Source organism: Cicer arietinum, chromosome 6 (genome assembly GCF_000331145.2).
Source record: "Cicer arietinum cultivar CDC Frontier isolate Library 1 chromosome 6, Cicar.CDCFrontier_v2.0, whole genome shotgun sequence".
Classification (NCBI taxonomy): domain Eukaryota; kingdom Viridiplantae; phylum Streptophyta; class Magnoliopsida; order Fabales; family Fabaceae; genus Cicer; species Cicer arietinum.
Window position 1 is genome coordinate 68,571,677 of NC_021165.2, and position 13,955 is coordinate 68,585,631.

Below are 13,955 nucleotides of genomic sequence, written 5' to 3' on the forward strand. Positions count from 1 at the left end.
TGTGCAGCGATGACCAGGCCCAAATGATTGATTGCAGTGAAAACACTTTCGTTCCTCAAGTCTCTTCAAATATTCTGGATAAGGAAGGTGTTTAACGCCTCTATTTCGACTCTGCATGGTACCTCCAACCTGATTTGAGCCACTGCGTGATGCCCCATAACCATTCCTACCAGATTCTGTGGGTGCAACATTTTTTCCAGCCACCGGGTTGGCCCGAACCACACTCGACCCAGTTCCTTGATAGCGCGACCCAATTTTCTTGCTGCGATTCTCACCGTACTCCACAGGGCGCCATTCCCTGTGCGACTCTTCCACGTCTCTTGCCACCTCCATCGCTCGAACTAGAGTTCTTGGGTCATGGGGTCGAACAAGGCCGCGAAGCTCTTTGCGCAACCCATTCATGAAATAACCCAGCAGTTGTTCTTCGGGAACCGTTTTCGCTCGCGCTGTGAGTAACTCGAACTCGCGAATGAATTCATCCACACTTCCACGTTGTTTCAAACCTGCAAGATGTTCGAAGACAGACCTGCGATGCTCCCCTCCAAAACGACGTAAAAGTGCCTCAGAGAACCCTTCCCACGTCGCATTCTTGTTTTTGTCTAACCAAAACTGGAACCAATGCAAGGCGTCACCCTCCATGCTAATATGCGCAAGATTTAATCTTTCTTCGGTTTTTATTTTCTGAATCGTAAAGAACTTTCCAGCTCTGTTCAACCAACCAAAGGGATCAATTCCTTCAAAAGTGGGTAGTTCCACTTTCTTTAACCACCAACGTGAGGCTGGATTTTCTTCCTCTTCTGATTCTTGCTCGGAATTCTTCACACTCCTCTCCGATTCTGAGCTCTCGGACGATTCTTGGGTCTTTCTTTTTGTTGCTATGATCAATTCTTGCATTGCACTTCTCAATTCTGCCATGCCGTCCTTCAATTGTTCCATATCTGTTCGCATTCCAAGAAAGACTGTTTCATGCTCCCTGGTCCACTTTTCCATTGCTGTCATACGTGATTCCATGGTGCTTCCCATGGTTGTTGATGATCCGGCAGGTCGGACCAATTGTTAGGTTCCTTTGTAGAACTCAATAGCGAAAGGGAATTATTCGTCCCTGATTTTTATTGATTGAAAGAAAAAGATACACAAGAGCGAATACGCTCCTACAATGGTATAAACCACTCAATTGCTAATTTTGTTAAAAGATCCTTTCTAATGGGTGGGAGCCTTTATTTATAGGCTGATTATACAAGGGATAGGATCCAACTAACACTAACCGCCTAACTATAAAACAGTAACTACTAACAACCTAACCATAAAACAAAAACATCATTATTTTCTATTGTTTTTCCTGTAATAAACCAATAAAGGTTTATTCCTATTTACATCTTCATTATTCCTATCAGGGTCAAAATTACTTCTACTGTAAGATTTGAGAATCTGAGGTAAAAGAAACATTGAAGAGGATTGGCAAATGGTAATGTAAATAGATTAGAGAATATACCTATAGAGGTATGGATTATGGAAAGGATTAGGAGAGAATGTGAAAAGAATTGGACCGAAAGATGTAAGAAAACAAATTTCTTTATTGAAGGAATATGTGTGTAATTACCTTTTCCTTTTCCCACACTCTAACTCAAGCATATATTTACTCTCTGTCCAAGTGAAGGATTAACAATTGATTGTGTCTTGTGGACAAATGTAGATGGGAAAGATAACTTTGAATTGAAGATAGAATCCATCATAGAAGGCTGTAATGGTGTATTGGCAGCAAATCAAGAAGGAATGGGTAGACAACAAAGCTTCCCTTTTAAGAGCAAAAATTTGTCAGAGATGCAAAGTTCATGCCAGGCAAGACATTCTTTTTACTTACTAATTTTTTTCATTTGAATTTTTGATGATGAAGATAAACCTTAAAACGTGGTTTGATGCGTTATGTTACATACATCATATAATAACTCTATGATTGTTGATGTAATTGTGGTTCATTAAAATTTAAAACAATCACCAAGTGATTTTTATTGAGACCGAGGAGAAAATGTTTTGCCACATATATGATGCGTTATCGTTCTATTTAGTTCTAGGTACCCAGGATTTAGTGGTTGTTAATTTCTTGGAAGCATTGTTTCTGGCTTAGACACACACGAGTATATGATATAACACTGAAACTGAAATGCACCAATTTCAAAAGTAATTATGTTGGATATGGAACCAAATAGATCCATGTGGAGTGATATCAACAGTCTCTTTCTAACACTCTTTTCACTGTTAGCTGAAATTCATGTGGGTCCCATAAATTTCAACCAGTAGTAGAGAGAGTGTTGGTAGCACTTCTCACTCTCATAGATGCATTGGTAAATTGTCAAGAAGAAACAATGCATCATATGATAAGAAGTCTCAAAATATGTTTTGAAAATTAAAGTGAAATTATAAAGATGAAAGCTTTACTATGAAAGCACATTGATCCCTATTCACACTCAGACAACTAATATTAATTTCTTTTGAAGTCTTAAAGTATAAATTGAAGGCATTTTTGTGATAGATATAATAAATATTATAAATTAGGCAAAATACATTATGTGGTCCATTAGCTTATTTAATTGCATTGGATTAGTCCTTCAAGTTCTTTTTGCCCCACATTGGTCAATTAAATCCTATTACTTGTACATTGTTGCCCTTTTTGCAGACTTTGTTACAAAAATATGCATGTTTGTTATGTTACTGACGTGGCAGGAATGAGGTTGGCCATTTATCCTACATGCACCCCTTTCCCATCTCCTATGTGTACCTTTACCCTTTTTAAGATTAGATTAAATGACTGAATAGATTGCATAGCCTCAGATGTATTTATCACTCAATATACAAAAATATCAGAGGGAAATTTCCCCAGTTCCTCCTCTCTCTTGCGCAATATTTCCCCAAATCGTTTAACCTAAATCTGAAATGGACGAGAGGTACATTTAGGAGATGGAAAAGGGTTACATGTTGGATAAATGATCAACCTTGTTCCTGCTACTTTAGTAACTTAACAGACAACTCTATATCTGTGCAACAAAATGTGTGGAAAAGGGTAACAAACTAACAATGAACACATAATGGGACATAAAGGATCTATGTGGTATAATAAAATAACTTAAAGGACCACATAATGTTTTTTCTTGGAGGGGGCGGGGGTGTTCACCAAAAGAAATATTTATTTCTTTATATGTGTGCTTGGTTTTACCTTTGCAAATGCATGCAGTAACAAAAACTTATGGTGGAGATGTTATTAATCGATGCAAGTCTTCAAATATATTTCCAATTATGGACAAAAATACTTTCATAGACTACTACATGGAAAGTTAACCATTTTCAGTTTATGTTTTATGCATCCTTGTGAAGCACCTCAGTTTGACATATTTCTATTTTCTCGAATGACATTTTTCAGGTGTATATATATATATATATATATATATATATTGGGAGTGGTCTATTGTCTTAAGAAACATGCTAGAACATGAGTTACTTGGCATTACAGGCCAATCGTCCCCTTTATCTTTCATTGAAAACAACTACTTAAAACTTTGTTAATCTTGCAGGATCTAGATGATGTATGTCATGAAAATAATTGGGTCCTACCAACTTATCATCTATCTCAATCAGATGGTAAGACTATCAAATAGATTGCTTATTGTAAATTCCAAAGCATCCAATTTATCAAGTTCAGAAAAATTTATTGGAATTGCTAAAAATCTTGAAACGTTAATGTTGAATAAGAGAAAATGAGAGAGACATATGGTGAAACCGTGTGTCTGAACTACACAACAGAGTCTGTTTTATATAGGCTCAAGGCAAAAAAATACAAAAATAAATATGGGAGATACTATCCCTATTTACATGATATGTAATAAATATAAATATATTTTCAACACTCCCTCTCAAGCTGGAGCATATAAATCATATGCACCAAGCTTGTTACATATATAACTGATTCGAGGACCTCTCAGAGACTTAGTGAATACATCTGCCAATTGATCATTGGAATTAACAAAACTAGTGGTGATGTCGCCTGATTCGATCTTCTCCCTTACAAAGTGACAATCTATCTCAATATGCTTGGTCCTCTCATGAAAAACTGGATTAGAGGCAATGTGTAATGCTGCTTGATTATCACATATTAATGTCATTTGTGTTGCCTCTTCAAATTGAAGCTCTTTGAGTAACTGTTTCAACCAAATGAGCTCACAGGTCACTAATGCCATAGCCCTGTATTCAGCTTCAGCGCTAGATCTTGCAACTACACTTTGTTTCTTACTCTTCCAAGATATTAAGTTTCCTCCAACAAGTACACAATACCCAGAAGTGGATCGCCTATCAATGGGTGAGCCTGCCCAATCGGCATCTGAATAACCAACTATCTGAGTATGTCCTCTGTTTTCATAAATTAGACCTTTTCCTGGAGCACCTTTAATGTATTTCAAGATTCGTATCACAGCATCCCAGTGTTCTTGACAAGGAGAATTTAAGAATTGACTTACCACACTGACTGCAAAAGAAATGTCTGGACGGGTGACTGTGAGGTAGTTTAATTTACCAACCAATCTTCTGTATCTCCCTGAATCTAAAAATGGCTCCCCATGATTAGGTAGAAGTTTGACGTTTGGATCCATAGGAGTGTCAACCGGTTTGGCATTCAACAAACCTGTCTCTTCAAGAATATCCATAGCATATTTTCTTTGTGAAATTACTAAGCCGTCCTTAGATTGGGCTACCTCAATACCCAAGAAGTAGCGGAGCTTGCCAAGATCTTTAGTTTGAAACTGATGAGATAAATGTTGTTTCAATTGGAGTATGCCCTGTTGATCACTACCAGTTATGACAATATCATCTACATAGACAATCAAGTAAATGCACCCTTGGGTTGAGTGACGATAAAAAAGAGAATGATCAGCTTCACTTCGAATCATGCCAAATTGTTGCACTACTGTGCTAAATCTACCAAACCAAGCTCGAGGAGACTGTTTAAGACCATAGAGAGACCTCTGAAGTCGACAAACCATGGTAGAGGACTCCCCCTGAGCAACAAACCCAGGTGGTTGCTCCATATACACTTCTTCTTCAAGGTCACCATGCAAAAAAGCATTTTTAATGTCAAGTTGATGTAGAGACCAATGTCTGATGGCTGCAATAGAGAGGAGTAGTCTAACAGAGGCCATCTTAGCCACAGGGGAGAAAGTATCACTGTAATCGAGGCCAAAAACTTGAGTGTACCCTTTTGCTACCAAACGAGCTTTAAAACGATCAATCTTACCATCAGGACCAACTTTCACCGTATAAAGCCAACGACATCCTACTAAAGACTTTCCCGACGGTAAAGGAACCAATTCCCATGTACCACTACTCTGAAGTGCACACATCTCGTCAATCATTGCTTGTCTCCACTCTGGGTGAGATAAAGCTTCACCTGGAGATTTAGGAATAGAAACAGAAGACAGGGAAGACAAACAAGTATAATGCAAAGGAGAAAGACGATGGTAACTCAAGCCAATGTAATGAGGGGATGGGTTACGAGTAGGACGTATACCTTTACGAATAGCAATAGGAATATCAAGGGTCGGATCCGATAAAGAAGGAGGTGGCGGTGAAGGAGCGTCTGGAGTGACCTCGGTATCAAGAACAGGTGTAGGGACATGTACAACCGATGGTGGTTGACGACGACGATATGTCTGAAGAGGTTGTACAGTTGGAGGATCAACAAGAGGAGTCTCAAGTGGGACAGTGGGAGGGGCCACAGGAGGTGTCTCAGGTGGGGCATACGTAATAGGCTCTAATGGTAAAAGAGAAGGTGAAATAGACTTTGGTAGGTCCAGAGGAATAGTTGCAGACAAAGGATCAGGAAGCGACTCATAGTATGTAACAGACTCAAAAAATGTGACATCAGCCGATATGAGATATCGTCGAAGAGTAGGAGAATAACAACGATAACCTTTTTGGGACCGATGATAACCCAGAAAGACACATTTTAATGATCGAGCTGAAAGTTTGTCAAGACCAGGAGTGAGATTGTGGACAAAACATGTAGATCCGAAGACCCGAGGAGGAAGTGAGTGAAGAGGGGTACCAGGAAAGAGGATCGAGTGAGGGACTTTGTTATCAAGAGCAGACGAAGGCATGCGATTTATAAGATAGCACGCCGTTAGAACAGCATCGCCCCAAAAGCGAGATGGTACATTACCATGAAGAAGGAGAGTACGAGTGGTTTCAATAAGGTGCCGATTTTTGCGTTCGGCTACCCCATTTTGTTGAGGTGTATGAGCACAAGATGTTTGATGAAGAATGCCGTTAGAGGTCATAAAATTTTGAAATTGATGGGACAAATATTCACGGGCATTATCACTGCGCAAAGTGCGAATGGATACACCAAATTGAGTTTTAATTTCCTTATAAAATTGTTCAAAAATAGAAAATAATTCAGACCTATTTTTCATTAAAAATAACCACGTACAACGGGAAAAATCATCGATAAAGGTAACAAAATATCTAGACTCAAGTGTGGAAATAGTACGAGAGGGACCCCAAACATCTGAGTGAACTAAAGCAAATGGGGAGGAAGCTCGTTTATTAGCTCGATCAGTGAAATGACTACGAGTGTGTTTCCCTAATTGACACGACTCACAATTTAAGCTAGATATTTTGGTTAGATTAGGTACTAATTGTTGAAGTTTGGGAAGACTCGGATGACCTAACTGAGCATGTATAGTAAGAGGAGACTATGTGGTAGGGCACGCTGTTGATGGGTTTGAGAGATAATAAAGACCATTAGACTCACATCCGACACCAATTTGTCGTCCTGATATTCGGTCTTGCAAAGTAACATTGCAATTAGTAAATGTGACAACACAGTCATGAGAACGAGTCAATCGACTGATAGAAATTAAATTAAATGGGCATCCAGGCACATAAAGGACAGATTTAACTAACAGAGTAGGGAGGATTTGGACAGTGCCAATCCCTTGAGACTGTGTTTGGGAACCATTGGCTGAGACTATCCTAGGTAAATAACCAGATGTTGTGAGAGAGGAGAAAAGAGTCTTATTACCAGTAATGTGATCAGATGCACCAGAATCGAGAATCCATGGGCTATGAGAAGGTGAGATGCAAACAGGTGAATTATCACTTTGTGCGGCGGAAACAGCGGAACTCGAGTTCTGACAATACTCTCTCCACCGAAGAAAATCTTTATAAGTAGCCATAATCAATAAGTAGTTACCTAAAAACCAGCAGCGAAACAGTGGCAGAATATGGTTTTTTTTTTTTTTCGATGAACAGTACCGCGCGATGAATAGTGCGTGCGATGAACAGTGTCGCGCGATGAACAGTGGACTGATTTGCTGGAGAAAAAAAATGAACGAAAAGCGACAAAGAAAGGGTAAATCGAAATTGAGACACGGTTTACCGAAAAAAAAATCTCACCGAAAGACAGTGCGTTCCGGGGTAATCACGGTATAGGGTTGTCTCTCTTAATAGGCTCTAGATACCATGTTGAATAAGAGAAAATGAGAGAGACATATGGTGAAACCGTGTGTCTGAACTACACAACGGAGTCTGTTTTATATAGGCTCAAGGCAATAAATACAAAAATAAATATGGGAGATATTATCCCTATTTACATGATATGTAATAAATATAAATATATTTTCAACAGTTAATATGTGGGATCAACCTATTATTTGTATGATTCTTTTAATCTAGATGTAGAATCCATGACAGCATAGACTCTCCTCATAAATCAAGTAGTGCATTATTAACAGCAGCATAGCTTTTAATTATATTTAATGAAGAATGCAGTTGAGATTTTATCATTCCACTGATTTTTGCATTTTCTATTTACCTTAGGATACTTAAAAAATGACTAGTAGTTACTTATGTCTATGTTGAGGGAATATTATATTTGGTATCCTGATCTGCATCATCATTTCATTTTGAAGGTGGATTCCAAGCTAATGTAATTGTTAATGAAGTCAAGTATCAGTGTGCAGATGATGGTAACTTGTGTTCCACTCCTCTTGAAGCAAGAGAATCAGCTGCTGCTCAGATGTTGGGTAAATTAAGAAGTATGGCAAAATTAGCCAAGTAGTGTTTGAAGCATAGAAAATGCATGGTTCCCTAGTGGTTGTTGGTTTTTCCATGTAGTGTAGAATATTTAGCAATACGAAGAAAACTTCATGTTCCCATGGTTGTACTCTATGGAATCATCGATGGCTATGTGAAACGGGAATTGCTTGTGTCAATCGAATTTGAATGCAGAGTACAGAGTTAATTGCTTGCAGCGTGCTAAAACGAGACTAGATTAGATGGGATCAACACTGGTTCTTCTCGGAATGACTTCGTGTTTGTTAAGTTACATTATCATTGTTAGAAAAAAAATTAACTTCGTATGACTGCAGCTACTATTTTGCAGAGTTTGCCTGTGAAAATATTTTCACTAAACTGCAAGGAAGGAGAAAAGCAAAATGCTATGCTGTATGTTATAGAAGTACGAAAAACACTATGCTAATTTTTTTTCCTTCCACTTCATGTTTTATATATCTAATAACAATGTATGAATAAAAGATGGTGAATGGTCAAATCAACTTAGTAACCTTTTCTTGTCATAAATTCAGTAACAAATAGCGGTTCTCATGAGAAAAATGGCCATACAAGAGTGGCTGTGGAGTACTCGCCTTTTCATACTACAGAAAAAAGGAGCAATTTTTGCCTTTGCTTTAAGATCATCAATGAGTACTCTCATTTTTAACACTGAATAAAAGGGAACGAAATAAACTGTGGAACGACAAAAAAAAAAAACGAAGAGAAAACATTTGGTACTAAAAATCTAATAGAATACAACACGACAAATGAAACCACACTACTTTCTCTCCATGTTGACTGGACCCTCCATACAAGTTATAAAATGTAAAATTTTATCACATGTAATAATAAAATATAAAATTTTCAAAATTATCAGGTTACTGAAATATTTTTTGTTTTTGACAAAAGTGATTAATAATTAACATTTAAGAAAATGGAACAAAAAAGAAGGTTTCGTTATGGAAAGGCAAGCTAGTTATGGACATGAAAGCAATAAAGAAGGGTTCTACCACTCTAGTTACCTTTGACATAAAACATCTAATCAACAAGATATCCTAAAATTACAATCTCTCGGAATATGTAGAAAGAATAAAGCTTGCTTACTCCGCTGTACATCGATTTGGACCATTCTGACTCTCAGGGAAAAAGAGAGCAACTCCAGTGCTCAATCAAATATCATTAAAATTAAAAAAATCCCGACTTTACAGTAAAAATCTTTCCTTTTTCTAAATCATCAAGGAGAAAGGAAAACCCAAATGTCAGAAATTCGCATCATCCTCAACAAATTTTAACAAAAATCCCAAAACCGAAGTCTTAAGGTCATCATCATTCATTCCTTTGTTTCTGGTTTCAAACACGCCCTTCATAATTCTTGTGTAAAGCCCTTCCAGTTGTGGGATGCTGTACTTTTCACTGCGCTTAACGAAATGCTGCTTGACAGACTCCACTTGTCTCGAAAATTCACCATCTAGCACTGTGATATCATGAAGGCTGCTACCATCAGCAAGGTTATTTGTAAAAGATCCATCCAAATCTCCATCAATTGCTACAGGTTCCATCCTATCAGAATCCATGTCTTTTGCTTGATGCTGCTCCTGGGAAGACATTGTCGGTATTGAATCTTGCAATTTGTCTTCTGTGGTAAATCCAAAGAAACATTAAAATCAGCATTTGGAAATACCCAAGCATATAAAGCAACACCAACATGCCTTATTAAATGAATGTATGTGATTATCATGCCTAAAAACAGTTTAGGTTAAAACATCCACACTTGTCCTCTATTGCCTTCCTAGATAGGAATGTGGCATAGTTTCAAATGTTTCAGAATCGTGATATCAGAACAGCAATAATCGTTGTTATGAATGGACACTGAGAACAAATTCATACTGCAAAGGCCCTTATACCTGCATGTACACCTTCACCGATCTTCTTAGTGCGCTTCAATACTTCGTAACCCTGATCCATATTAACCTCTGGTTGGACATGACGAAGTCGAGCACTCGTTCTAGTAGCAGTACCCAGCTGTACAACAGGATTAGCAGGGAATGTAGAATCCCCCAATTCATCAGGCAATTGAACTGGACCACCTTGGCTAGCAATCTTGTCACAGTATGCAACCAGTGCTGGATCCATTTGTGAGAGCATCCCGTGCACCTTAAAAAAGTAATGAATGAGAAGAGTAAGATGACATGCATTTTCCAGACAAAAGTCGACATCTAAAACTGCAACGTAAAACTTAAAGAGAAAGTTCAAATACCGCGTCACGGAGCTCACAAGCTCTACTGACAATCCTAGTGCCATTGTAGTCTTCTCCATTGTAAGCCTGAGTTACATTAAGAAGGATCAAACTTTGGGCACGCTTTAAATATTGAAAGTATTGTATGAAGCATTTCCGACCAATTTATTTCAGCACTAATTGTACTAGGTTAAAACAATAAAAATGACCATGCATTCTACATTACCCACACAGACATGATCCAATCCAATAAAAAAATAGAACTCGAGACACAAGATTCATACCTTTGCATTGGAAACAATAAGATCAATGTCCTGCACGAATGCGGCGCTTGTGATATAGTTGCCATTATCAACATGCTGCAAGATGGTAGCAATGTCCATTGGATTCTGAATAATTGAGCGATAATTAGGCGCATCTTCATCTGAGACTGGATGATGGAAGGCATTAAATCGTTTGTCATATAATATCCTGCAGCAGCAACATGTATTTAATAATGGTGTCGATAAGCCAAGTGAAGCTAACAATTGTACATCAATCGGAGGTGCTAACATACCGGTTGCAAACATCTCTAAGACACATCCGCAATCTACGAAGTGCATGCTGCTCAGCTTCGACCTTTGCTTTTAGCTCAGATGCCTTTGGACCACTCGCTAATTTTGGTGCCCTGGGAAGTTCAGATAGGCGTCCTGCATCCTGGGATTTCTTGCTGATTTTCTCCAACAAGATCGACATAGCAGCTTCTATTAAGTGATCGAAAAACAAGGTCCTATCTTCGGTAGATGGCATGTTCACTTGATAACTGTTCAAAAGGGAGTGAGAGTGAACATATATAACCAGAAACAAAAGCCCAGGCATGAATACTTTTCAGGTTTAAAGAAGAAGAATAAACAAATATTCATAGAGCCTTAGCTTTTGAACAAACAGTTATTCAAATACTCGTGGTTGTGGGAATAACCCACTATAAAAACTTAGGTGAAGAAAGAAGGCAGCAAATATTGATAAGAAGCATTAACATTTGCAATGATGTGACTCTGACCTCACTTAAGCATCTGAAATACGTTTAACGGTGATGTATGAACAGAAATGTAATGAAGATTTCTGGTCTATTCTTCAATAAATTAAGATTTTGAGGAAAAAAAATACTAATAATAATTACTAAAGAACTTTGATAAAAAGGGTTCTCAAAACATCTATTATCAGCAAACTTGAAGGTTTTCTTTTCTAAATAAAAAAGCAAAACTTGTAGAACTACATTACTAGTTTTCACCATACACAACCATCCATTAAAAAAAAATATTGCCTTCATCCAGAGTGCTGCTATAAAAAGGAAATTTTGAGGAACTCAAATTAAAGATTTCTTGTAACTCAGATTAATCGTACATTGTGCGGTGAGGGAAAACTGAAGTAGGCACTTCCTCAACTTCAGCAACTGAAACTGAGGATGTACCAAGAAGTAAGATAGGTAAGTCAGATGGCAATTCTTCTAGCATAGTCAGGAGAACAGCTCTGAGCTGTTCATGAGCCTGCAAGATTAGTAAACCAATCAAACTTAGAGACCACAATAAAGAAGCAAGTAATAAAGATTATGAAACCCGTCTGAATGAGATATAAATTTTGGGCATGCAGATCAGTTTATTTAGAAGCACATTTACAAATAACTAAGATGTACTCACAGTTTCCCACCAAACATCAAACTGTGGTAAATAGAGAATCGATGGTGTTGTTCTTCTAGCTTCACCAAATATATGTACCAACGCTTCCTCCGATGTCTTTGCACTAGGATCTGACAGAAGAGATGGAAGTCCTAACGAATGTACAGGAAATTTTTCCAGTTCATGTAAAACCGCAGGCCCAAGATGATCCTGTTACACTAGAGCAGTAAGTATATTCAGTCTTCAGTTGTTTTAAAACATAGCTTGGATAATATTAAAAGGTTCCAAGATAATTACCAGCCCTGTGCCTTCACCACCACAAAGTAGAAGCCTAGGTCGATATACAAGTGGAATTGCAGAGCCGAACGAAAGCATTGAAAGTTTGGTCAATTCTGATGCAACAGATACTGGAGGGAAAATATCAGATAAAGTACTCATGACTTTCTCTAGATGTCTCTGAAGACATGGTTGAACTACTAGAGACAATGGCCTGGAGTGCACAACAGCTCCTCTATGAGCAGCAGGAGTAATTGTAGACATTGCTTCAATAAAATGACACTTATCTACCTTGATAGAATCAACATCAATGAGAAATTTGTCATCACTTGTATAAACCTGTGGATATTTTTCACGGAAAGCACGAATAGCAGCTTCGGTACAGAGAGCCTTTAGGTCAGCACCACAGTAACCTACACAGCTAGCTGCAAGTTCCTTTTTCAGTTCCTCTGGAGGAGGATGCTTCCACTTACGAGTATGAATATCTAATATTTCGGCACGTGCCTCACAACCAGGCAATGGAAAGTTGAATTCACGATCAAATCTACCAGGACGTCGCAAGGCTCCATCAATAGCATCAATCCTGTTGGTAGCTCCAATTAAAACAACTTGTCCACGAGAATCAAGGCCATCCATCAAAGCAAGCAAAGTGGACACAATGGAATTATGAATTTGTTCTTGCTTACTAGATCTCACAGGTGCAAGTCCATCAATTTCATCAAAGAAGATAATTGAGGGTTGATTCCTTTGTGCTTCCTCAAAAAGTAGTTTAAGTTGTCTCTCAGCTTCACCGACCCACTTGCTTAGCACATCTGCTCCTTTGCGCATGTAAAAGCTAACCTTCTGGCCAGCTTTTGAAGCAGCACAAGCCAAAGCTCTTGCAATCAATGTTTTCCCTGTGCCAGGGGGCCCACATAACAAGACCCCTCTAGGTGGAGTTATGTGGTAACTTGCAAAAAAATCTGGATATAATAATGGAAAGAAAACCATTTCCTTTAGAGCATCAATGTATTCAGAGAGCCCACCTATATCATCAAAACTAACACTATCATCAACCTGCAAGGGTTGGATATCTGCCCCTCCCTTAGAGCTTGGACCAGCAGTTTGAATCCCAGAAGTTAAAGTAGCAAAAGCATCACCCTGATGACCCCAACCTGATGCGGCAATGTTTAATCCCCAATTGGTTGTTCCATGTGTGTCTAAGCCCCCAAAAAGAAAAGGTGGGCCAGATCTGCTGCCACCTCGTCCCCATGGAATAGCAGGACCTTGGTCCAACTCATCCACAAGAAGGGAGTCGTCAGAATCTTCAGGTCTTGTTAATCGATGACGCTTGTGAACTCGCGATCCACCCTTCCTTACGTCCCTGCTGACCTTAGTTCCCATACCTTGATGTAACACTCTTCGAGGAGACCTTGGTCGGGCCTTCCCTTCTTCCATAGAGAACCTGCGGACATCTGCACGATTTCGAAGATCATAGCGCCTTCTTCCATCCTGCTCTTCTTCACCCTCTTCATCATCACCATCCTCATCACCGTCATCCTCACCTTCATCTTCACCCTCGGCATCACCCTCCATTTCATTATGACCATCTTCTGCATCATTTTCCTCAACATCGTTTCCATTTTCTGTTTCATCTTGTTCAACCTTTTCTTCTGAAAGGTCTTGATCATCATCTGACTCTGAAATTATTC

General features: G+C 38.6%; 2 protein-coding genes across 3 annotated transcripts in view; one reads left to right on the forward strand and one right to left on the reverse strand.

Annotated features, from left to right (window-relative positions):
* Positions 1-8,307, forward strand: part of LOC101495369 (uncharacterized) — a 20,801-nt gene extending 12,494 nt beyond the window's left edge. Inside the window, exons 9-11 of one of the 2 annotated variants that reach the window (XM_004507272.4) lie at positions 1,694-1,839; positions 3,567-3,633; positions 7,956-8,307. In XM_004507272.4, the coding sequence (XP_004507329.1) occupies positions 1,694-1,839; positions 3,567-3,633; positions 7,956-8,104 (362 nt within the window). In that variant the 3' untranslated portion in view covers positions 8,105-8,307. The remainder of the gene's footprint in view (positions 1-1,693; positions 1,840-3,566; positions 3,634-7,955) is intronic. The other variant, XM_027336008.2, reaches the window with a different exon arrangement.
* A 925-nt stretch (positions 8,308-9,232) lies between these two features.
* LOC101495696 (ATPase family AAA domain-containing protein At1g05910) overlaps positions 9,233-13,955 on the reverse strand; it is a 7,857-nt gene continuing 3,134 nt past the window's right edge. The window contains exons 5-12 of the mRNA XM_073370367.1: positions 12,286-13,955; positions 12,010-12,198; positions 11,717-11,859; positions 10,890-11,135; positions 10,618-10,804; positions 10,355-10,420; positions 10,002-10,251; positions 9,233-9,733 (exon numbers count right to left, since the gene is read on the reverse strand). The exon at positions 12,286-13,955 is cut by the window's right edge and continues 26 nt beyond it. Of these exons, the coding sequence (XP_073226468.1) occupies positions 9,357-9,733; positions 10,002-10,251; positions 10,355-10,420; positions 10,618-10,804; positions 10,890-11,135; positions 11,717-11,859; positions 12,010-12,198; positions 12,286-13,955 (3,128 nt within the window). The 3' untranslated portion in view covers positions 9,233-9,356. The remainder of the gene's footprint in view (positions 9,734-10,001; positions 10,252-10,354; positions 10,421-10,617; positions 10,805-10,889; positions 11,136-11,716; positions 11,860-12,009; positions 12,199-12,285) is intronic.